Consider the following 23,123-nt stretch of genomic DNA (forward strand, 5'->3'; position numbering starts at 1 on the left):
TGTGAGTGCATGTGTGTGTGCATGTGTGAGTGTGTGTGCATGTGTGAGTGTGTGTGAGTGCGTGTGTGTGCGTGCGTCTGTGAGTGTGTGCACGGTGTGTGCGAGTGTGTGTGAGTGACTGAGTGTGCATTGTGAACGTGCATGTGTTAGTGTGTGAGTGTGTGTGAGTGTGTGTGTGTGTATGTGTGAGTGCGTGTGTGTGCATGTGTGAGTGTGTGTGTGTGAGTGTGTGCGTGTGTGAGTGTGTGTGTGTGAGTGTGTGTGTGTGTGAGTGTGTGAGTGTGTGTGAGTGTGAGTGCACATGCACATGTGGAGGGGCCAGTGTGCACACGTATGGGCTTTGCGGGTGGGGACAGCCCACCACCCCGACTCCGAGCAGGCTGGCCAGTCTCAACTCTGAGCAACATCTGGTATTAAACTGTCCCCGCGTCACCCTGCCTGTTGTCCCCAAGGACAGCCTCTTAATAGGGCCTCCGGAGGGGAGGCTGGGCGTGCCGAGCGAGAGGTGAACGTCTGCAGAGCAACTGTCCTGAGCGCCTAGTGTTCAGACCTGGGTCAGCAGTGGGTGTGGGAGAGGCCTGCCGGGCTGGACCCTGAGGCCCTGAGCCGGCCGAGCAAGCGCCCTGCCTCGCTGGGGAACCGGCAGCGTGGGGGCAGCGAGGGGCCCGGGCTTTCTGGAAGGGCAGCCCACCCGGGGTGCCCCTGCTCCCTGGCTCCCCGCACCCTGTCTGCTGCCGTCGGGACTCTGGGACGGCTTAGTTCTCTCTGCCTCCTTCCTGGGGCTCCCTGAGCAGGGGTGGTCTTCCTGGCTTTCCGGTCTCCAGGACCCAGAACCACAGGAGCCAGTGATCTGGGGACGGCTAACAATAGTTCACTCTGGTAAGAAAGTAGGAAGGGCGTGGCCAGCCTGCTGCAGGCCGGTCCAGGCCTCTGCCTGCCATCACATCCCGGCTCTGTGGAATGTGCCCAGAGGCAGACCCGGGTCAGCAGCGAGTCCCCGGCCAGGGCTTCCCCTTGGAAGTCATTTTTCCTGCCTGGAAAATGACCTAATGCCTCCCTTGCAGCTTGGTTGTAAGGATCACGTGACAGAATGTGACTGAACTTGGCACGAAGCCAGGGGTCTCTCTCCCTGATCCCCCTCTGAGATCCCACTCTGGACAGGACAAACGACACTCCCTGCCTGAGAAGGGGCCTCTGGCATGGTGCCGATTGGCAGCCCTTGGAGAATCCAAGATGAAGATGTTCTTTCTTTGCCGCTATGGTGGTTTTAAAATGCTTACGTGTTTGGCTAAGTTTTAAAAATCAGGAGATTTCATTTTTAAAATTGAGGGGTTTGGCTTCTCATGAAAAAGCAGAGGATCTGGCCAGACTGGCTTCCTATTCCTGTCTGGCAACAATGGACTGAGTTTGCAGCCCCCTGTGCACCGCTTAGTGAGCACAGCAAAGTGTGGGTGGCTGCCATTATGGGATCTCCTGGAGGTGACTCCAAGCAGAGGCGTCAGTCCCGCCCTGGGGTGAGGTCGAGGACAGAAAAGGCTTGATACCAGAGATCCTTGAGCCACGTTGTCCAAAACCCCGGAATCACTCACGAGACAGACCCGTGACGAGGGAGGGCGTGCATTTTAGACACAGAATGACGTGCGGGAAGGCCGGGAGGGGCCAATGAACTAAGCAGGTTCAGGAGCGTCCCCGCAGCTGGGGGACTGGAGAGCGAGGTGGGGCATGCAGCGGGCCTCGTCTTCCCCTGCCTCCCCCTGTTTCGGTGGCGGCAGCTCCTTCTGTGTCACTGGGGCGAATCCAGAGCACAGAAGCTGCCCAGCCCCCGCCTCGCGCCCGCCCTGGCCAAGCCGGCCCTCCCTGTCCTGGGCACCCAGCGCAGGCGTGTGGCCCCTGCCCGCAGGCCGCAGGCTGTCTCCGAGTCCCCATCCTCTCTCGCCTCGCCACCCGCGGCCATCTGGCGTCCACCCCTCAGGCCACGCCGCTCTCAGCAGCCCCAGGCGACCCAGCCTCGCTCCCTCTTTCCTGGGCTCCTGCGGCCGCCCCTCCAGGTCTGAGCACGGGTCCCTTGCTGGTCCCCGTGTGTCCCCCCACCCCTCTGTGTGTCAGGCTTGGCCCCCAGGGACATGGCCAGCCCCGCTGCCTCCTCCAGCGTCCTGCGTGGCCCTCCTGTGTGGCCGCAGGCCCCACGTTCCGAGCCCAGTCCTCGCCTTCCATCCAGCTGCCCCCTCAGCACTGCTCCTGGGCTCTGGTCACCCGACGTCCACAGTCCAGGCCACGCCGCCTCTCCCTGCAGCGGCCCAGCCGTCTGCGAGTCAGGAGCTGCGTGTCCCCTGGGCCTGCTCCTCTGGGGACAGGTGCCTTCTCCCCCCGTGACACTGGCCCCTTCACCCTGGGTTCACTCTGTTCAGTGACCTGCCCCCAACCAAAGGTACAAGAGGGAAAATTCCAGAAACAAGCAGCCCGCCTCTCCCCGTAGCTTCGTTGCCTCTGTCCACCGCCGTTCATTTCAGGGTGGGATCCGTGGTCAGTCGATTATGGGTCTAATGGATAAGTTAGAATCAGGGAGACCCTTCCATGGGCCTCACACTGCCCGGGGTCTCGGGCATCCACTGGGGGTCTCGGACCGACTCCCTGCAGAGCAGGACCCTGCAGCTCTCCTCTGTCCCTGCGCCCGGCCGCCCGGTCCAGTGCTCTCACCTGGGCGGCCCAGCAGCCTCCTGGGTGGTCTTTGCCTCGGTCCCTTTGCCTCTGGCCTGTCCTCCCAGCAGCCCTGGGGCCAGGGTCCCTCACCGCCCTGTCTGCAGTACTACGTCCTCCCCGCGGCCCCAGACAGACCCACCTCCGCATCTGGACTCTCCGGCCTCGGGGGTGCCCGGGCTCCTGCCCTGCACCCCGCGACCCTGGTGCTCTGCAGGTGCACAGCCAGGTCACCTCCTGCCTCGGTGGCTCTGACCTGCTCGTCCCCATCCCTTTCCCCACACTCTGCTGCCAAGTTGAGCAGCGCCACCTCAGGTGCCCCCCACCAGTGACTTTGCCCACCAGCGCTGCTTCCTCGTGTCCAGCTTGGGCTGTGGAAGGGGCTGCTGGCCACACACGGAGCCTAGAGGGCTTCGCGCCGTCAGGGGTGGCGTGGGGCTTGCAGTGTGGGTGCCACTAACCCGGACCTCCTGGTGGCAACAGGCGAGCCATCGTCACCAGGAGTTTACATCTGAGGGTCTCTTTATTGTTTCTTTTTCTTTCTTTCTTTTTTTTTTTTTTTTTTTTGGTACCAGGAACTGAACCCAGGGGCACTTTTACACTGAGTTTTTTAATATTGTATTTAGAGACAGGGTCTTGCTGAATTCCTTAGGGCCTCACTAAGTTGCCGAGGTGGGCTCTGAACCTGCGATCCTCCTGCCTCTGCCTCCACAGCCACTGGGATTACAGGCGTGCGCCACCACGTCGGGCACGGATCTCTTTGTTAAACCCAATAGTGTTGAAATGGGAAAGTGTAAACCCGCCTCAGAGATCAGGCAGGGCTTTGACACAGGGTCAACTTTATGTTCTCCGTTACCTTCCAAATGCTTTGCATCGAGATGGTATCTCTCTCTCTCTCTCCCTCTCTCTCTCTCTCTCTCTCTCTCACACACACACACACACACACACACGCACGAAAAGGAAAAAGGAAAAGGAAAAAGAATCTTTTTAAAAACCCATTTATTTCCCCCTGTCTCGGAATGGTCCTTTTGATGGGATATTATGGAATCTTAATTTACTACCTGTGGTCATTTATTTGCCAAAATTCCTTTTACTTCCATTCTTCATTCCATTGCAAATTGATCGTTCAAAGATCGATGTGTTCTTTGTCCTCCGCGACTGTTTCCTGGATCTGCGGCCCAGGCTGCTCCGCCTCAGCCCCTCTCCCGCTGTGGCCGCCTGCCTGTCATTTCGCAGCCCTTGCCTGGGGTGCTGGCTGGGGCCCTGGATGCCCTGTTTGTGCCTGGGAGCATCGAGGCACCCAGGACGCACCGGCGGCTCAGGGAAGACTGTGGCCCCTCGAGGGACTTGCAGGGCAGCTGGGTGACCAGCGCTGACCGGAGGAAGGTGGAAAGCGCAGGTGGGCCCCGTAGTGGGAGGCGTATCTGGAAGGAAGGGGCGCTCCTGGACTCGCGCCTGCGCCCTAATGCCTGCCAGCCGGAGGGCGACGCACGGGAGAGTCGCTGGGAGACCTCACGCCCAGACCGCTCCTGCGGGCTCCCGCGCGATGCCCGTGTGCCTCGAGGACTGTGGGACGAGACCCGGGTCAGCGGCCTGGGCCTCACCTGGGAGTCTGGTGGTCGGAATCTCGGCCCCGCCCCAGGCTCGTGACCCAGAATCTGCATATTAACAAGCTCCCCGGGTGATCTTTGGGCACCTTGAAATTTAGGAAGCGCTGGACTGGAGGACAGAGCGATGCTGCCCTGGTCAGGGGGTCAGGAGGTGGATGTGGCCAGCAGATGCCAGCCAGCGAAGGAGGCCTCTGCAGACCAGAGCTACCAAAGTGTGGTCCCTGGACCGAGGCCCGTCTGGAGACATCCTGGGGACAGCCGGGTGCCAGCAGGGTGGGAGCGTTTACCCCACGAAGTCCAGATGCACCGAGAATCGGGGCTCCTTTCTGCTCTCAGAGAGCCGGGTGTCGACCTTTGCCAGCACACCACTAGGCTCTGGGCGAGGGGTGAATCTGAGCCTCGGCTTTCACGTGTGAAATGGGTGATGCCGTTGGCATCCGAGCAGGTAGCTGTCAGCGTCACCGTCCCCTGGGCTCATTCGCCTCCTGACACACTCGGCTTCTGCTCTGTGCTGTGCCAAGTCTGGCAGAGACCCCTTCTCTGTGTTACTTGAGGTACTTTGCCGAGCACCATGTGGGACCCTGGAGACAGAGACAGACTCCGTCTTTCTCTCTGAATTGAAAGGTGTTGGGGAGAGGTACACTGAGCAAGCTTAAAAACCATTAAGAGGTGACACGTTGAGCCCTTCCCAGGTGCCCTGGTCTCAGACCCAGGTGGTGGCACTGGTGGTCATTACTATTGACATTATGCCCACCACTCACTGAGCACATAAGAAGAAAGATCTGCAGCGCACACCTGTAATCCCAGAGACTCTGGAGGCTGAGGCAGGAGGATTGCAAGTTGGAGGCTGGCCTCAGCGATTTAGTGAGGCCCTAAGCAACTTAGCAAGTCTGTCTCAAAATTAGAACTAAAAAGGACTGGGGGTGTGGCTCAGTGGTAAAGTGCCCGTAGGCTCAACCCTTGGTGCCAAAAAGGAAGGAAGAAAACATTCAGTGTGGCCTGAGTTACAGCGACGGCCAGCGGGTCACAGAGCCAAGCTTGGCCACAGCTCCCTGTGCTCCAGCGGTGACACTGAGCACAGAAAGGCGCAGGTCGGAGCCCAGCTCAGCTTCCTCTGTGAGGAGGGAGGCCCCGTGGTCTCCAGGCGCCAGGAGGGCTGCTCCTCCTCCTCCAGGCCCTGCTGTCCCTAGTCAGTGGTTCCCACCCCCCGGGGACATCAGCGCTCCCCACTGGTGACCTCCCAGTGGACAGCCGCAGGGCCGGCCAGGGGTTAAACACAGTCTGTCGCAGGCCAAATCCCTCCTGCCACCTGCTGCTGCAAATGAGCAGCTGACAGACAACTGCACCCGCCACCTGTCATCTGCGGCTTAGGGCGGCAGGGACGGAGCTGAGTAGCTGTTTACCGTTTGGCCTTCACCGGCAGCTCTGGCTAGGCTTCCTGCTGGCCGGACTCCCCGCCGCAGCCGCGCAGCGCCCTAGCGGGATTGCACATGTGTAAATCAAGCCGACTTCTCGGGGTCAGGGGCCCCGCGGGTCATGGGCCTGGCCCTGTAGGTGCCCACTGACTGGCATGTGTGGCTGGACACACTGACCGTGGAGTGGGCGGCTTCTTGGCAGCAAGATAGGGGTGTCCAGGGAGGGCGGGGACCGTGCCAGGCAGACCTGCTCCCTCCCAGACCCCAGCCCCGGCTCTCTGGGTCCCTTTCCCAGGCCTGAGGCTCCCGGTGGAGCCAGGCAGAGGCCACATGGGTCACCTGGAGACCTGGAGCCAGTGACTCGTAAGAGACCAGCAGAACCTGGAGCCTGGGCCCCAGGTGGAGGCTGAGAGGCCGGAGGCGGCCCAGCAGGTGGGGCTGTCACTGTCCAGCGTCCGATCGGCCTGCAGCCTGGCGATGGCTGGTTAGCGGGGCCTCACCACCCAGCTGGACCCACGCGATGGGCCAACGAGACGCCTGGCCGCGGGGTCTTGAATCATACACAGCTGTGGGGAGCAGAGATGGCGGTCTGCGCGGACAGACCTGCAAAGATTTGGAAGTTTCTGGGTAAATAAAAATATGGGCTGCACGGCCGTGCGTGTAGTTTGGGCTCTGTGGGTGAAAGGAGAGGCGCGGGCCGAAGGCAGGCGGCCCCCACGCGGGGCGCGCAGGGGCTCAGCTCTCGCGAAGCTGGAGGGTTTTTTTTTTTTCCACAAGCTTGCGTTACCTGGAAAGTAACACGTGCTCCTGTTCAAAGACAAAAACTGAGGGCTGAGGTCGTAGCTCAGGGGCAGAGCGCCTGCCTAGCCTGTGTGAGGCACTGGGTTGGATCCTCAGCGCCACGTAAAAGTGAATTAAGTAAAGGTCCATCAACAACCAATAGACATAACGAGAGGACACCTGCCCTTTACCAACCTGAAATTTGCTTTCCTAAGGCATCGACAAAGGCGTTCTGCCATCTGGGACCCCCCGGGCCACAGAACAGGAACTGTGTTCCTATCGTTCCCAGGGAAACCCCGGCTGGTCCCTTGGAGCAGGCAGGGTGGACAGTCTTTCCCTTCCCACAGCCTCCGGTGCAAGCTGCACAGAGCAGGTCTAGAGAAGGAGCCGGTGAGCGGATGGTCTTAGGGGGCCACATGCCCAGTGTGTGTGCTTCCCTCCTGCTCGGGACACTTCCACATCCCTTGCTGGTCATTCACCACCGTCCCGCATCTCCTCCAGCCCAAGCCTCTGGCTCTGCAGCCAGGAACCAGAGGTGATAGGGACAACAGGCTCTGCTGTGGAAAGTGGGGTGACATCCTTGCATGAGTAAAAAGAAGAGAGCAGCTGAAAAAAGGGGAGGACGGAGAAAAGGGAGGGTCTAGGATGCAGGGAAAGAGGCCGGAGGCAGAGGGCTTTGGGGCCGCTGCGAGGTCAGGGGCGAAGGGGTGGGTGGTGGAGGGAAGATGGGCAGAGGCAGAAATGTCTGGAACTGTCTCTCCCCAGGGGACTAGACTGGGCTGCTGCAAATTCAATGCAGGTCCAGACAGAAGGCCACGCCCACGGCGGGGAGGGGGCGGGCCTTCTTTATGTGTAGAATTGCCTTTGGGAAGTACTTTAACTTAGTTAAGGAATATTACACAACTAAGAAAAGGCCACTGACCCCCAACATCTTGTGGACATGGGCGTATCATTTTGAAAGCAAACTCCTGTAATATGCCCTATGCATATTTTATAATGAGTATGATTATTTGTGCATAGTTGAGCATCCTCTGTCTGTGAGAACAGTCGGTTTGCCTCCCTGTCCTGCCTCCTGTCACCTCCAGAGGCCTCTGTTTCTTCATCAGTAAAATGGAAGCCGTGACACCCGTGCAGACCCGTGGGCAGATCGTGGAAAAGTCACCGTGCAGAATGTCGTCCAGGAGGGAGGCTGCGCCTTCTCCGCCCAGCCTGTTCTTTCTTACAGTCTCTCTCTTTTCTCTCTTCCTTTCCAGGATCGAGAAGGGGGACGGGAGCGAGGAGGAGGACTTCCGCTTGGACTGCCACCACGAGAGATACCCCACCCGTGAGTGCGCCCCCTGCCGGCAGCTGCTGCGCAGGTCCAAGGGCCCTGGAGATGGGCGGGGCCACCCGGGCCCCTGCGTCTCCCCCGGCCGCGCTACAGATGGGGACACGAGGCTGGCGTCCCAGGGCAGCGGGCCGTTTCCGCACGGCGTCCACCCCTCGCAGGGGAAGTGGGATGTGAGAAGAGGAGCGCGGTGGGGCGGAGGACAGGCCTGGGCAGCGTAGCCACGGCAGGGAAGTGAGGGGGACGGGTCCGTCCACCCTGCCCTGTAAAGGGGCTCCTCAGCCGGATCTCATATCCCCACAGGTGGCTCATCCACATTTAGCAGGAAAGGAATTTAAGGCTCAGAGAGCTGGAGTGACCAGCTCAAGGTCACACAGTGTAGCTAGAGCGCCCTGCCCGCTCATCGCAGATCTTTCAGGTGTTCCCGCGACTTCCATCCATACAGGTCTCTGAACCTGGGGGCTTCCCCACTCCACCCACTGAAGGCTGGAAGTGCCGCTCCCTGGCCCTTGGGTGGGACCCCCTGAGGCCTGGGAGGAAGTCTGCCCGTGGGGCTGAGCAGCCCTCTGTGTCCCGGCCTTCCCTGGGCCTCGCTGCCTGGTTTCCCGGTACTGCCTTCACCTATGGCCCGCACCAGTTTCCTGCCTCTGGGGATCCAAGCCAGGAAAGCAGAGCGCTGACCACAGGGCCGTCGGGCTCCAAGGGCTGCGTCCTGGAGGGTGGGCCAGCCCGGGAGGAGGTGTCCAGGCGTGAACTTGGGGGGAAGCCGGCCGGGAGGCTCGGAGAGGAGGGACGGGACCTCCTGCCACGTCTGGCTGGGGCGGGGGCCTCCTGGGAGGAGGGACGGAGAAGGCTGGCCCCGCTTCTCCAGGGACCACGGAGAGGCACCACCGGAGCGCGGCTGGCTCCAGGCTGGGAGCCCCGGCCCAGCATTGCTGCTGCCGCCCCCACGCCTGGGGGGCCAGGTGGCGGGAACCTGGCAGAGGAGAGAGGAGCGGGTGGGTCCAGCGACTCTCGGCTGGGCCGGTTTTCAGACGCGTTCGCCTTGGTTCCCCTGGAAGCAGCGCCCGAGAAGGGCCCTTCAGGCCATGCGGGGGCAGGAGCAGGTGCAGGGCCGCCCCGCGTGACAGGAGCTCTCTGGGCCATCGTGGAGGGCAGCTGGGGCTGTGACCTCAGGCACCTCCGACTCAGGATGGGCTTGCGTGCAGAGGGAGGGACCGTCCCCCTGGCCAGGCGCGAACTCGGCGCCAGCTCAGCTGCGGTGCCAGCAGGACCAGGGAGCCCGGGCTCTGCCACAGCAGTCACGGGCATTAGTGCCAGGCTCGAGGAGGCTGTGGGCTTCGGGGGCAGCAGGAGGGACCTCGAGGGCTGGGGGTCCTTGGGGGCTGGCGGCAGAGGGTGGTGCAGAAAGCAGCCAGCTGTCCCGGGTCCTCTAAATCCCGGCTCCTGGCAGGGGAGCCTCAGCCGCTGCCCACCATGCCTTCGGTGGCCGAGCACGGGCAGGGATGGCCTCCCCCGGGAGGTGCCGCGGACGCTACACCAAATGACAAGGAAGAGCTCCTCATCCTAAGGAGGGCTGGCCTGCGGGTGTGGAGGCCACCCACTCCGTCATTTATTCGGAGAGGCGTCTCTGGACCCTGGGAACATGGGTCCTGGACCCTGGTGAGTCCCCTGCTCTGTAGCGGGACAGAGAGGCCCCAGCCACGCCGCGGGGCCAGAGCCGTCACCGGTCGGTGCACAGGGCACGGTGCCCACGCGCTCAGGGTGGGGGCTGGGGACAGCAGCCGGGGGCAGGGAGGACACGTAGCAGGGCAGGAGCCACGGCTCAGTGCTGGCCCTGGATGGATGTGAAGCTGGCCCGCGAGGACCGGGTACCCCAGGTCTGACCAGGATGTTCTAAGGACGCCGCGTTTCCTACGCTCACTTCGCCCCGTGCGCAGCCCCTTTTCACAGGGACTCGGAGGCCCAGGAGCTCCGACTGCAGCTCCTCCAGCATCGCGCACCCAGCGAGGGGTGGCCCTGCAGAGCCCCCCACCCCGAGGGCGGGCCACCGTGCCAGGCGGCGCCTGCACCTGCGGGCAGACCTGGCTGGGGCCGCCCGAGCGCGTGGCCTCGGGAAGCCGCCCCTCGGGCCCTCCGGGGAATGACACCCCCCAGGATTCGGCCTCCCAGCTGCTGGTGGGCTTTCTGCCAGGAAGACGCCTTGGAAGTGCCTGGCGGGTTCTGCGATGCTCCGGCCTGGAGCAGCCACTGGGACCCCGCGAGGGACAGGAGGTGTGGGGAGCGGCGTCAGGAGACAGCTCGCAGCCTCCTGCTCCCGGCCCAGCCTCACTGCCTCCCTAGTCCCCTGTCACGTCTCACTGGCACCTGCAGCGCTCGTTGCCTCGGAGGTCCTTGCGCTTCCTGTTCTCTTCCCCAGACGCCCTCCCTCTGAACTGTGCGTGGCTCACGTCGTCTCATCTTCGAATCTCGGCCGAAAGAGAGAAGTGCCTGCGGAAGACACTTCTCTTGACATGGCGGTTCCATAAGCTTCGGGTTATCTGTGGCACCCCACGTTGCTTCCACCATCCCCCCTTGGGTTTCTGTGATATGGATTCTGCCACATTTTTCCCCCCACCGTGGAAAGATTTTGCTCTTGAAACCTGCCTCTGGGGCTTCCCAGCGCCACCGGTGAGCTCAGGAGCATGTCAGACGTGACATTTGATGGAAGAGACACTGCCGTATGGTCCAGGTGTCTGCGTCTTCCTTTCCAGGGCGACTGGGGTTTGCAGCTGATTGCGGCTGTCAAGTTCAATGCCTGAGACAAGCTTCTGGTTTTTCCAGGTGTGTCTGTGAGGCCGGGCTCGGCAAGGGGCCGCCTCGCGCCAGGCACGGAGGTGGCTCTGGGAGTTCCGTCTAGACGGGTCTTAGCCACTGCTGCCCTCGAATTAGCAGAGGGCATTTCAAGGAAGACTTTTTCCGGGCCCAGAGCAACTTGGCATTTTTATTAGATCAAAAGCAAATCCAGTGGAGTGCCACTCGCGTGGCCTCCTTTATTAAAATGGAAACAGACGGGATTTCTGAAATAAATATCAATGCCAATTTTCTGGGAGCGCAGATGGGCGCCCGACTCGAAGACATCTGAGACCCTAGCGCTGGGGGTCAAGGGACTCAAGCCAACGTGAGCATCAGATCCCACGGGGGACTCGCCGGGCAGTGGGCCCCCTGAGTTCCCATCAGGAGGACCTGGCCGGACCTGGCTGGGACCTGGGTTCTGCATCCTGCCAGTGACGCAATGCCGCGGGTCCCTGCACCAGATTCAGAATGGTCCTCGGCCCGCCAGCAGGGCCCTGGGGAGCGACTGCCGGGAGCAGTGCTGCTCTGTGACGCCTGCTTGGTCTGCAGCGACTTCTAGCTGGAAATGGCCACTTCTGGGGCCGACGTCCCTCCGAGCCAAACCTCAAGGGCCCGCCCTGGACCTGTGCCCCAGCCCCTCCTGGCCCCTGCGGCCTCCCGGGTGGGCATGGGCCCTCCTCAGCATCCTCTCCCCGCCGCCTTGCCTGTCACTCGTCCCCCTCTGAACCCACCCTCGCTAACCCCAGCTTCTCTGGTCTCTGCCCGCGGGAGCGGAAGCACCCAGGACAGGGCCCGTGCCGCCACATGCTCCGCGGCAGCCCCGCGTCCAGCACCTGGTCACCCGTCCTCCTGGGGAGGTCTGCGCTCTGAGCAGCCACATGGTCCAGGAGCCCCTCTGATTCCACGTGACGCCCCGCGCCCTCCTCCTGTACGCACCCCCTCTGTGTCCAAGGCGGGGTACCCCATCCTGCCTGTCGCTAAGAAACTCGTGGGGCCGGTGGTAAAACGTAGATCCTCCTGGAAAGTCCTCGTGAGGGACGGACCTGGGGCCCGGTCAGGCAGACACGGCGGAGACCCGAGGCCCCGGCTGAGTCCTGTGCTCCTGGGTCCCTGCAGTCTTCGCGGCTGAAGCCCTCGCCCGTCTCCTCCTCCCCGCAGGCCCTGTTTTCTGGCCGGGCTTCCCTTGCCTGCCTCGACCTGGGCATTGCGGGCCTCTCCACGTCTGGAGTCCGAGGTGACCCAGGCTCCCTCAGGCCGCGGAGTCAGGGGCTTCCGCAGACGCTTGCTTTGCAAGTCTAACTCAAGAGCCCAGGACTGGCCACCGGCCCTCCAGCCCTGAGCTGGGGCGTCCTTCACCCCTCCCCGTCCTGCACCCTGGCGTCTGTGAATACGACAGAGGCTCCGCGCCAGCCCTTGGAGGGAGTCTGCCCTGTTCAGACCCCAACGGGAGACCTCACCTCTGGGCCTCAGTGTCCCCGAGGCCGCTGTCTCACAAGATGGAACCAGCAGGGTTCACGGTGCCACAGGCCCCGGGCCTGGGCAGGAACGGCAGGTGGGTCTGCTCTTCCCTTCGCGTGTGTGTCTGTCCCCCTTGCTCCACCGCAGCACCCAGAGGACAGGCGGTGTGTCACTTGGTTCTAGAGACTCCGTGCCCAACATGGAGGAACTCCAAGTCATCGGTGGCTCTCAGGAGAGGTGGCAGGTCAAGAAGACTCCGCCCCATCCCAGATTTGAAAAAGAGACAAAGGGCCCAGAAACAAGGAGTCCCCAGAGGACAGACTCCAGTCAAGGGAAGGCTGGGGTCCCCACTCAATCTGCTGAGACCACCTGCCCCGGGTAGACCAGGAGACCCGACCTTCCCTCTCACACAGACTGCGAGCAAACCCGCTGTCCATCCTGTTCAAGGCTGGGCAGCTGACGGCCAGCTCTGGCTGGGCCACGGGTACCAGAGGGACTCTTAGCACCTCAGACAGCAGTGGGCCAGCTGCAGAGGGCACTTCCTGCCCAGGGACTGGCTACCCTGTGCCCCTGAAGCTCGATGAATCCATTTTGGAACAGGAGATGTGATTTAATTCAGTTCAGCGGAGGCTGGAGCGGATCCCCGGATCCTGGTTCCCTGGCGAGGCTGCAGGAAGTGGCTTTCCTCTCGAGGATCGGTCTGCCAGGACCAGAGGGAGCCGACGTTTCACCCGCCCCTGTTTGGATAGCTGGATTAGAAAGGAACGAGAAATCGCCTCTTCTGGGAAAGTGCTCAGTACTCTGCTCAGTCTGTGGGTGAGTTCCCAGGGAATTTCAGACACTGTGCCTGGTACCAACCCTGGGACGGGGCTGGGACCTTGGACAAATCTCTTCCCATCTAGGAGCCTCAGTTTCCCCATCTACAAACAGAGGCTATTGAACCCCACCCTATTCCAGGGCTGGCATTTGGTTATTTTTGTGTCCATCAGTATCTGAGACCGGATGGGAGGGCCTTCTATGTGGGGCCTGCTGGGCCCTTTCCTTCCTTTGTATCTCACATGTATTTGCAGGCTCAGAGAGGTGAAGCCCTTTGTTAGAAGTCACACAGCTTAAAAAATTTACACCGCTTGTAAGTGTGTGGAGCCTGCACTATTAAACCCTTCCCAAAGGTGGAGGGCTTTATCATGTTCAGGATCTCAGAGCAGGAAGGGCGGACAGGGACCCCACAAGCTCAGCATCACCCCACCCTCTTCCATGGCGACTTTTGTCAAAACATCAGCTCAGGCCGCGCTCTGGGCCGGGCCACATGCTGGGCCCCAAAGGCTCCAGGAAGAAGCAGACCCTCCTCCCTGCCCACATAGATGTCCCCATCCTTGGGTGACCTGGGGGGAGCCACACCAACTGGCTATCACAACACAAAGTGACAAACACTGGGATCGAGGACACAGGACAGAGTCCAAGGGACAAAGCCAGAGATCTCAAAATGTCCTCCAAGGACAGTTCTACCTGAGAGATGCTACCGGGCCCACGGAAGGCTGGAAATATTTAGAGTCTGAATTGCTACCACTTAAAGACCAGGGAGTCTTCTTCTGAAATCCAGATTTTCAGTGTCTCTGGGCCTCTTGGAGGATTGAGCTCCAGCCTGGGCTGACACTGGCTGGAGAGGAGGAGGCTGCCTCTGGCCCTCTCCACCCATTCCCGTGGCTTACTTTGGACCAGAAGAAGTTTCGAGTTGGGATTCCCCAGCCCACAGCACAGGCCTCTTCTCCGACCGGCCCCAAAGCAAAGGGACTGGGGGGAAGGGAAGTGGGTGGGGTCCTGGTGCACTGGCTCTGAGTCCTGAGCCCTTCCTGGAGGCCAGAGAAGAGGAGGAGAGCCCTGGTGCTCAGTGACCTGGCCTCTGGACCCAGGGACAGAGTCCTGTTTTAACTCAAGGAAGCACAAGGACCCTGACTTCTCCTTTTCCTTAAAAAGTACACCGCTGGGGGCCGTGGTGGACTCCTGTGATCCCAGCAACGTGGGAGGCTGAGGCTGGAGGATCTCAAGTTCGAGGCCAGCCTCAGCAACTTAGCAAGACCCTAAGCAACATAGAGAGACCCTGTCTCAAAATAAAAACTAAAAAGGGCCGAGGATGTGGCTCAGTGGTTCAGTGCCCCTGGGTTCAATCCCCAGTACCTCCCCCTGAAAAGATCACTGTCTCTGTTCCAGTAACCTCTCCGTGGTTGTCAGTTGGCGACTGTAACGGCAGCTACAATCGCTTCTAAATACTCATTTGGCAAAACAATCAAACCTCTCCATGCACCAAATATTTGCTTCTCAATTAAAAAAAAAAAAAAAAAATCCCAAACACCTTTATCTTGGCAGCAAGCACTTCCAAAAAACCTGGACTGTTTTGGTAGCTGGGGCCAAAACAAATGCCCCCCCCCAACACACACAAGGCCAAATGGTTCCAGAATATGCAGACAGATTTGCAGAACAGTAACACTGAAGAATATTGAAACCAGGAGGGGGATCAGCCAAAGCAAGGCGCGCCCCCTGCCACCAACAGCTTCAGCCTCGCCTCCCCGGACTTGGCCACCGGGAAGAGCCTCCCAGCCATCGGGCTGCTCTGGGTTGGGGTCGAGCAACCAGTCCCTGTCCCTGGAGGTAAGCAGGCCGGAGCTGGGCTCCGCCAGGATTTCCCACCTCGGTGGGTTTTCCACAAGAGCCTGCGCGACCCCAAAGTATCACCAGTGTGTGTGCGCGAGCCCTAGAGCGCGGGGCGGGGAGCAGTGACCTGGGACACGCTCCGCTCCTCTGAACGCTCAAGGTTGGAATCGGGAGGAGTGAGTCCAGCCCAGCCCCAGGGCAGCCGGGGACCGGCAGGCGGTCGTGCATCCCCGCGGACCTCAGCTCTCCCTTCGGTGAAGTGGGCAGACGCCCCCTCGGGCCAGCTGTGGGACTCTGTGGGACTTCTATGGTAGAAGTGCCACTGCCCGGTTGCCCCGTGTCCTCCTTCTGCCCCCGCCGCGCCCCCAGCCCGTGGTTCTTCACAGGGTCTTTCATGGCTCTCTGGGGCTCAGAGTCTCAGGGGCGCGGGGGACGCGGCATGATCTCAGGCGTGACTCAGATGATGAGGGACAGGACGTCAGGGCAGGGCCAATGGGCGGGGTCTTGGGGTTCTGTGGTCCTAGAGGCGCCAGGGCGTTGTAGGAGGGGCCCTGTCCGGAGGGGGCGTGACCCTGGCTGGAGGGGCGTGGCCCTGGCTGGACTGGGTGAGGCCCTGGCCTGTTGGGGACACTCAGGGAAGAGGCTGCTTTTCTAGGACTTAGGAAGACTCGGGAGAGGGCCAACTGGACGGAGCTCCTGCCCTTGTCCAGGCCTTTAGGAGCCGGAAGCCAGGGCAGGCAGGCGGGCACACGGTGGCTTCTCAGCATCAGCTTGGGTACAGCCCACCCACGCTCAGGTCCCTGGAGCCGCGGATTCTTCCGCTCCTGCTCTTCTTGACCATCCATGGCTTCTGGACACGTCTGGGCCCCGGGAGCTCAGAGGAGGGCGGGCAGGAAGGAGGACAGGTGGTCTCCATGGCTGGGCTGGGTGGGCAGATAGGCGGGCTGGTGGGGGTGGTAAAGGGCAGGAGGGGAGGTGGGAGCAGCCCCCGGGCGGGGGTGGGTGATGGGGTGGGTGACCTGCCACGTGGGCACCACGGTAGACTGTTGGGGACGAGCCCCTGAGCTGGGGTTGCAGCTGGAGTTGGAGCCAGGGCAGTGGGTGGCTGGGGGATGCTGTGTGGTCCTGGGTGGAGGGAGGAGGGGTGGGTGCCAGTGGTGGTGTCCTGGGTGGCAGGCCAGGTGGACAGCAGTGGTTTTGGGAACTGCAGATGACTCGTGGGGAGATGAGCAGGTGATGGGCAGGTGCGTGCCTAGGTGGGTGACAGGCAGGTGTGTGTCCAGGTGGGTGACGGCAGGTGCGTGCCTAGGTGGGTGACAGGCAGGTGTGTGTCCAGGTGGGTGACAGGCAGGTGTGTGCCTAGGTGGGTGATGGGCAGGTATGTGTCCAGGTGGGTGACGGGCAGGCGGGTGTCCGGGTTGGGGGGCTGATGGGTGACGGGTGGCTGGGCCCGTGCTGGAGTAACGGGAGCAGGAGGCCTGGGTGATGGGCCGGGCAGCGGGGGCACAGGGGACAGGCAAAGCCGTGGCGGGCATCTGGCACTGACCTTGCTTTCTCCTGCAGGACACCAGCCACACCTGGGGGACGCCTGGCCCCGGAGCACAGCACAGGAGGCGCCAGAGTTGAACCGCCAGTGTTGGGTCCTGGGACACTGGGTGTGACCGAGACCCAGCCCAGCCCTGGCCGCCCGCGTCACTGGAACCACCCCTCCCACCACTGGTCTGGTGCCCCAGAGGCCCGTGACTGGGCCCAGCGTGGAGGCGACGCCAGGCCTCCTGCCACCTGACCTGGGGCTCCGGCCCTGGGAGTTGGGCTGCGTGGGCCCAGGGCTGCCGGCCACAGACAGACGGGACAGCAGCTCTGGACTCCTGCCACCACATGCAGAGCCCTGCAGGCCACTGGTCACTGAGTGCTGGACACCCACAACCAGCCAGGAAGCTGAGGAGGTGCCCGGAAGGCAGAGCCCTGTAGGGGCGGGGCTGAAGGTCAGGGCAGCGGCTGGCACCGCGGGGGGTCACCCAGCAGGCACACAGCAGGGGCTCAATAAATGCTGTTGAACCGTCTCCTTGTGGCGCGTGGAGGCCGCTCACTGGCTCTACTGTCCTGTCACAGTCCTGCCGAGGGTCGGGTCACTCTGGGGAGCCTGGAGTGAGAGCCAGGTGTGCTGAGGCCAGGGGCCTGGGGCAGGTAGGGACGCAGCTGGCAGGGCCACCTCGGGCTCCAGGGGGACAGAGGTGACCCTGAGCCGAGGGGCGAAGCCACGGTCCTCCAGAAGCCTGGCCATGTCACGGCCTGGCCCAGGGAACTTCATGCCACGTCCAGGCCCTCTGTCCTATGGACCCGGATCTTCATCACCAAGATGACAGAGCTCAGGGTCAGAGCGACTGGCCGAGGACCCCAGAGCCGACCGCGGGCAGAGCCGAGTTCAGACATGGACTGCTGACCCAGGTCAGGCCTGTCCCTTCCGGGAAGGTCTGGAGGTTCCTGCTGGGGGGAACGCGTTCTCCTCTTCCCTGACCCACCTGTCCCCACCACCCCCTGTCCATCTGCCCATCTGCCCATCATCCCCACCCACCCGTCCTTCTGTCCATCTGCCCACCATCTCCCACCCACCTGTCCATCATCCACCCCCTGTCCACCTGTCCACCATCCCCCACCCCCTGTTCACCTGTCCACCATCCACCCACCTGTCCACCTGTCCATCATCCACCCTCTGTCCATCTGTCCACCATCCCCCACCCCCGTCCACCTGTCCATCATCCACCCACCTGTCCACCTGTCCATCATCCACCCCCTGTCCATCTGTCCACCATCCCCCACCCCCTGTCCACCTGTCCACCGTCCACCCACCTGTCCACCTGTCCATCATTCACCCCATCCACCTGTCCACCATCCCCCACCCCCTGTCCACCTGTCCACCGTCCACCCACCTGTCCACCTGTCCATCATCCACCCCCATCCACCTGTCCACCATCCCCCACCCCGTCCACCTGTCCATCATCCACCCACCTGTCCACCTGTCCATCATCCACCCCATCCACCTGTCCACCACCCCCCACCCCCTGTCCACCTGTCCACCATCCCTCACCCCCTGTCCACCTGTCCATCATCCACCCCCATCCACCTGTCCACCATCCCCCACCCCGTCCATCCTCCATCCTCTATCCTCCCCCCCTGCCCATCCTCTGTCCCTTGCTCGCCGTCCTGTCTATCCCAGGTCCAGGGCCGTCCCTCAGGCGTCCCCTTCCTGGCCACCCCTCCACTGTGCCTCCGCCTGCCCATGGGCGTCCTTCATCGAGACTCCATCGTGAGCCAGACCCTGTGTGAGCCCTTCAGATGGACATGGAAGCATCCAGAGAGGGCGGCTGCTGTCAGGGAGCCACAGGCGGGCCGGACAGAGGGGGAACAGGCAGCGATGGCCAGTGTCCCTCTCGGGGACCAGACTACCCAGTTCAGATCCCACCTCCTCCGCTGGTGACGGTGGGCGAGCTCCTCGACCTCTCTGTGCCTCAGTTTCCTCATCCATTAAATGTAGAAATGGGCTGGCGTGTCGTGGGCGCTTCCTCGGCGTTTACTGCACGAGGAGCGACGCTGGGCACGTGGGAACCCACAGGCGTCACCTGCTGGGGGCAGGTCTAGGAAGAGGTCAGGGAGGCGCCTTCCGGAAAATGACAAGGTTCAGGTGGCTGAGGTCCCAGGCAGGCGGGAGAGCGGGGCGGGGCGGGGCGCACCGTGGGACTGGAGCCCTCCGGTGGCGCCCGGTCAGGAGCCCATCACCGCGGCAGTGCGGAGAGAAGAGACCAGAGTCCAGCTGGCGGTCAGGCCGCAGAAGCTGGGCAGAGCCAGGGACGCGGCTTCCCGAGGAGCTCAGAGCCAGCTGACCCTCGGCCACGCTGGGAAGGCGGAGGCTTTATCCCGGTGTCTGAGTCCCAGGCGCCTGGGGACACCCCGCGTGGTGCGCACTCAGCAGGCACTCATCCCGGGAGCGACCCGCAGCCTCCTTCGCCCTCCTAGTGACACGGAGGACCTGTCTGAGGGCGGGACAGAGGCCAGCGACAGAGACCGCGACCCTCGGGACGGGACGCTCAGACAGAGCCTCAGACCCCGCTGGGCTGGGGCGAGGCGGGCGGGAATCGGGCCCAGGTCCCCAAGCAGCCGGGAGGGCTTTACTGCCACCCAGGGTCCTGCCCAGGTCAGCCACCAGGCCACTGGAGGTCAGGAGATGTCGAGCTGCCGCGTGGGCAGGACCGTGTGTTCTACAGCCGCGTTTGCGTACATGTGTGTCTGAAGAACCGGCACCACAGCACACCAGCTGCGATCCCCGCCGCTCAGGGCGCCCGGGCAGGCGTTTGGGCAGAGAGGAAGAAAAACTGAACAACCGGGGAAGGGTCTGCTCGAGGCCTGCGGGCGGCTTGCGAGAGGGCCACTGTCACATGGGAAGGGAAGAGGCGGAGGAGCACAGGGCCAGCGGGACTTCAAGTCCTCCTGTCTCCTCCTGAGGACGTCCCAGAAGGGCTGGAAGCCAGCTGTTTTCCAGTGTAGCGAGAACACTGCTGGTCAGATCACAGGAAGCACTTCCGGGATGTTCAGGTGACTAATCCCAGGGCCACTTGGTTGCTTTGAGGGAACTAAGGACACTGTGGCTTGAACCTGGGGGGGATGTGCTCCTGGGGCCCCCAGGGAACATGGGGTGAAGACAAAGGCGCCTTCCTCTGCCCCTGCAAACGGCTTTCCCCAGTAGCTGTCCCCTGTGCTGACCGCCGGTGGCCTGGGGTGTGGACACCATAGGCCGGCCTGACCCGCAGCCTCGCTGTGCCTGGGTGCCTGCCCGGCCTCTGTGTCCACAGGCCTGGGCTCCCCGCACCCGCTGCCTCCTGAGCCTGGTGGCACCTACGTGGCCTCAGAGGTCACGGCTCCTCTGCCACGTCGCCCCCTCCCGCCAGGTGTAGAAGTCCCGGGCCGGGTCTACCCCCTGGCGGGCTGCTTCCCTCCTGGGCTGGTGGCAGTGACCAGCCATCGTTCCCACCACCCCCGCCACAGCCACTGCGCCTGGCCTCGCTCGCGCCTCCCGTGGGTAATGGAAACGTCAACTTGATTCATGGGCGTCCATCTGCAGCAGCCAGGCCTGGGGACGAGGCTGGCCGGGAGGCGCGTCCTGTGAAGAGCTGGCCGCTCCTGCCAGGTGCCCAGCCCTCGCTCGGGAGGAAGCGAGGACCCCGACGGCAGCTGGCTGTGGGGTGAGGGGGTTCAAGTCCTGCGGCCACCACACCCACTGCGGCTTCCTTCACCCAAGAAGCACTCTCAGAGGGACCTGTGGGAGGGACACGGTGCCAGGAACCCAGCTCACGCGGGAGCTGCCCCCGGGGAGCAGGAAGGTGCCCCTTCCTCCTCACGGAGCACCTGCACCCGAGGCCGACTCAGATCATGCAGGAAACCTTAAATAATCCGAGACGGCTTTGAACAGTGCGAGTGTCGTGCAGGAGTGGCAGGGGGTGGGGAGGGCCTGACCACGGAGGGCGAGGCAGGAGGCCACCAGGGAAAGTGTGGGTGGGAGGACCGCTGTGCAAAGGCCCTGGGGCTGGGAACAAGTCCGTGTGGTCTGAGCAGGGAGGCGAGGGCTGCTTCCCACCGTTCTCTGGGGTCTGCCTGTGCGGCCTTGTGGGCGATGGCAAGGGCTGTGGCCTTCACCTTGAGGGACTTTAAAGGAAGACATGACCAGCGCTGCATCTGGGAAGTTCTTCCAGCTGTGTGAGGTGAAGGCCTGGGAGATGAGCTGCAGGGCAGAAGTGGGGCCACCAGAGAGGGGGCTGCAGCAGGGTCCTGGTGGGGGACAGTGGCAGCTGAGGCCAGGGACCCTCAGAGATTGGAGCCCAGCCTCCTCCGCCTGGATTTATGGGAAGCCACCACGCCTGGCCCCTGCCTGGCCCCAACCCAGCAGGGCACTGCTCCGCTCTGGTCTGCTGTTTGGTCCCTACGTCAGAAGCGGGTGTGGGCGCAGCTGACGCCTGCGGGCCTGGCAGGGCAGTGGCCACCGCCAGGATGGCTGGGGAAATGGAGTGAGGGGCTCTGGGACCCCAGGAGGAGCCTCTGCAGGGAAAGCTCTGTGGCCTGAGGTCAGCCTGGGGCCCCGTGGAGCCCCGTCCTCCCCCTTCCCCTGGGGACTTCCGGGGGCACCTGCAGGGTGGTCGCAGAGGCGGAGGAAGGACCCCTGGAGGGGAGTCCCGGAAGAGGGAGGGGCCGGGGAACCTCACAGGGGCGGATTGGCAGAGGAGGGGCGGGACTTCCATCCCTGCTCAGCCAATAGGTCGGCAGCCCTGAGGCCTGTGCCCTCCATGGACCAATCAGCTGAAGCCAAGAGCTTGTCCTGGAGAGAGGGGAGGGGCCATGCCGGAGGCGGCCCCAGGCTGCTCTCGGAAAGGGCCTGGGCTCAAGAGTCACACCCCGGTCCCCAGGTCCCTCTCCCTGAGGCTGTCTACACCTGTGAAACGAGGGTCACGTGAGACAGTGTCGTTCCTCCCAGGAGGGCTAAAACTATGGAGTCTCATGGCGGACACCAGGACACCCCGAAGCAGGTGCCCTTGGTTCCCCTGCCCCCTGGGTAAGGAAGCCCAGGCCAGGGCGTAGTCACTTTCTAAGGTCACATGGCCAGGAGTAGTGGAGCCTGGACTTGAACACAGGCCCGCTGGCCCCAGGACCATTGCACAGCACACCACGTGCTGGGGCGAAGGACTCGCTGGCTAGGGACTCCTACACCACGACCAGTGCCCGGTGCCCGGAGCCCGGAGCCTTGCACAGCGAGGCTGCGGAGGAGTCGGCGGGAACAGCCCGCGGCTGCGAAGCTGCTGCTTCCGCTGGGGCTTTCTGGAGAGCTGGGAACCTGGACGGGTGTCAGATTGCCACGGGGAGACGCGGGACACCCCTGCAGTGGAGGACTCCCTGGCCACTTGGGGACCCGCACGACACATGGCCAGGCCCCCTCTGGACTCGCGGCCCCAGCACAACCTAGGCTGAAACCCCAGAGGGCTGGAGCGATGGCGACGGCCCGCTTAGCCAACCCCATGCCCGTGTCACTGTCCCCACGTCCCCTTCTGCTCCTCCACGTTCACTGCCCAGGGCACTTTTGAGGAGCCCGGAGGCCCGGTGGCCTGGGCACCTGGAGAGCACCGCTGGGGTGGGCCGGCTGGGGACGGAGGACAAGGCTGTCAGAGCGGCCCTCTCTCCAGGGACAGGGGACCTGAATCCTCAGGTGGGACGGAACAGCAACCCCCAGCCCAGGAGCCCGGGAGGGGAAGGGGCTGCCCGGCCGGTGGGTGGGAGGCCCCCGGGTGCCCGGGATGCGAGGCGCGCTGGCCCCGCTGGTGACGAGGAGCTTCTGCTGCTGGGCCTGGGCCATTCCTCCGGAGCCCTGCCAGCTGTCCCTTAGCTGTGGCCGAGGGCGGAGGTGGGGCTCTCACCTCTGGGACCGAGGACCATGCTCTTCTGTCCACGTGGGGGCAGGGCCAGAATGGCCTCTCTCCTCCCTCCCAGGAGAGGGGCAGGGACGGGGACGAAGGAAGGGCGTCCCTGCAGTGGGCGGGAGAGAGGCCTCCCCTCCCCAGAGTCCAGGCGACAGGGACAAGCTAGGTTTCCCTTCAGAAGTAAACAACGCTGGACGTCCGCCTTCTCTCGAAACCCCTGAAGGTGTGGGGGGACGTGGGGACCGTGCTGCCCCCGCGACCACAGTCCTGGCGGTTGCTTCCCTGGACCCTGAGTACCCGGGACCCAGCCCGGGATCTGGCCAGCAGTGCGGGTGGTTGGTAAGGAGCCCTGGGTGCCGCCAGGGTTGCTGCTGGCCCTGAGCCGCGGCGCAGCCCCCGCCCCCCAACTGCACCATCTTCCCACTCAGCAGCGAGTCTGCCTTGGGTGAGGAGAGCGGTAGGGAGGGGCCCAGGCATCAGGCACGTGGGGGCTGGAGGAGCCACTCCTGGGGAGAAAACCCTGTGCCAAAGACCCATAGGATTGTCACCCGCCTCAGCTCCCAGAGGTCATCCCAGGATCTGCATGTTGACCAATACCTTCTGAAGCTGTGTGTCCCAGGAAGGTTGCACAGCCTCTCTGTGCCTCAGTGAAATGAGGATAATGACAGAACCTAACCCACAGGACTGTGAGGTGGAGGAGCCAGGTGTGTAGTAATGGAGTGAGGTGACATTCTGTTGAGTAGGCAGGGTCAGGATCGTGACCGTCTGCAGGTGGGGAGGGAGCTCAGAGAGGGCACATGTTCCTGTGCTTCAAATGGACCCCTGCTCAGGGCCTTGGAGGCGGTACCGGCTCCCCTGTGTGACCCCGAATGCAGTGCGCCAGACTCTGTTCTTA

General features: G+C 63.0%; 1 protein-coding gene across 3 annotated transcripts in view; it reads left to right on the top strand.

The window, feature by feature from the left end:
• Gsg1l (GSG1 like) overlaps window positions 1–16,940 on the top strand; it is a 193,967-nt gene extending 177,027 nt beyond the window's left edge. The window contains exons 7-8 of one of the 3 annotated variants that reach the window (XM_047533803.1): window positions 7,756–7,826; window positions 16,335–16,940. In XM_047533803.1, the coding sequence (XP_047389759.1) occupies window positions 7,756–7,826; window positions 16,335–16,432 (169 nt within the window). In that variant the 3' untranslated portion in view covers window positions 16,433–16,940. The remainder of the gene's footprint in view (window positions 1–7,755; window positions 7,827–16,334) is intronic. The other 2 variants (XM_047533804.1, XM_047533805.1) reach the window with 2 other exon arrangements.
• The last annotated feature ends 6,183 nt before the right edge of the window (window positions 16,941–23,123 follow it).

Source organism: Sciurus carolinensis, chromosome 18 (genome assembly GCF_902686445.1).
Source record: "Sciurus carolinensis chromosome 18, mSciCar1.2, whole genome shotgun sequence".
NCBI classification, from domain to species: domain Eukaryota; kingdom Metazoa; phylum Chordata; class Mammalia; order Rodentia; family Sciuridae; genus Sciurus; species Sciurus carolinensis.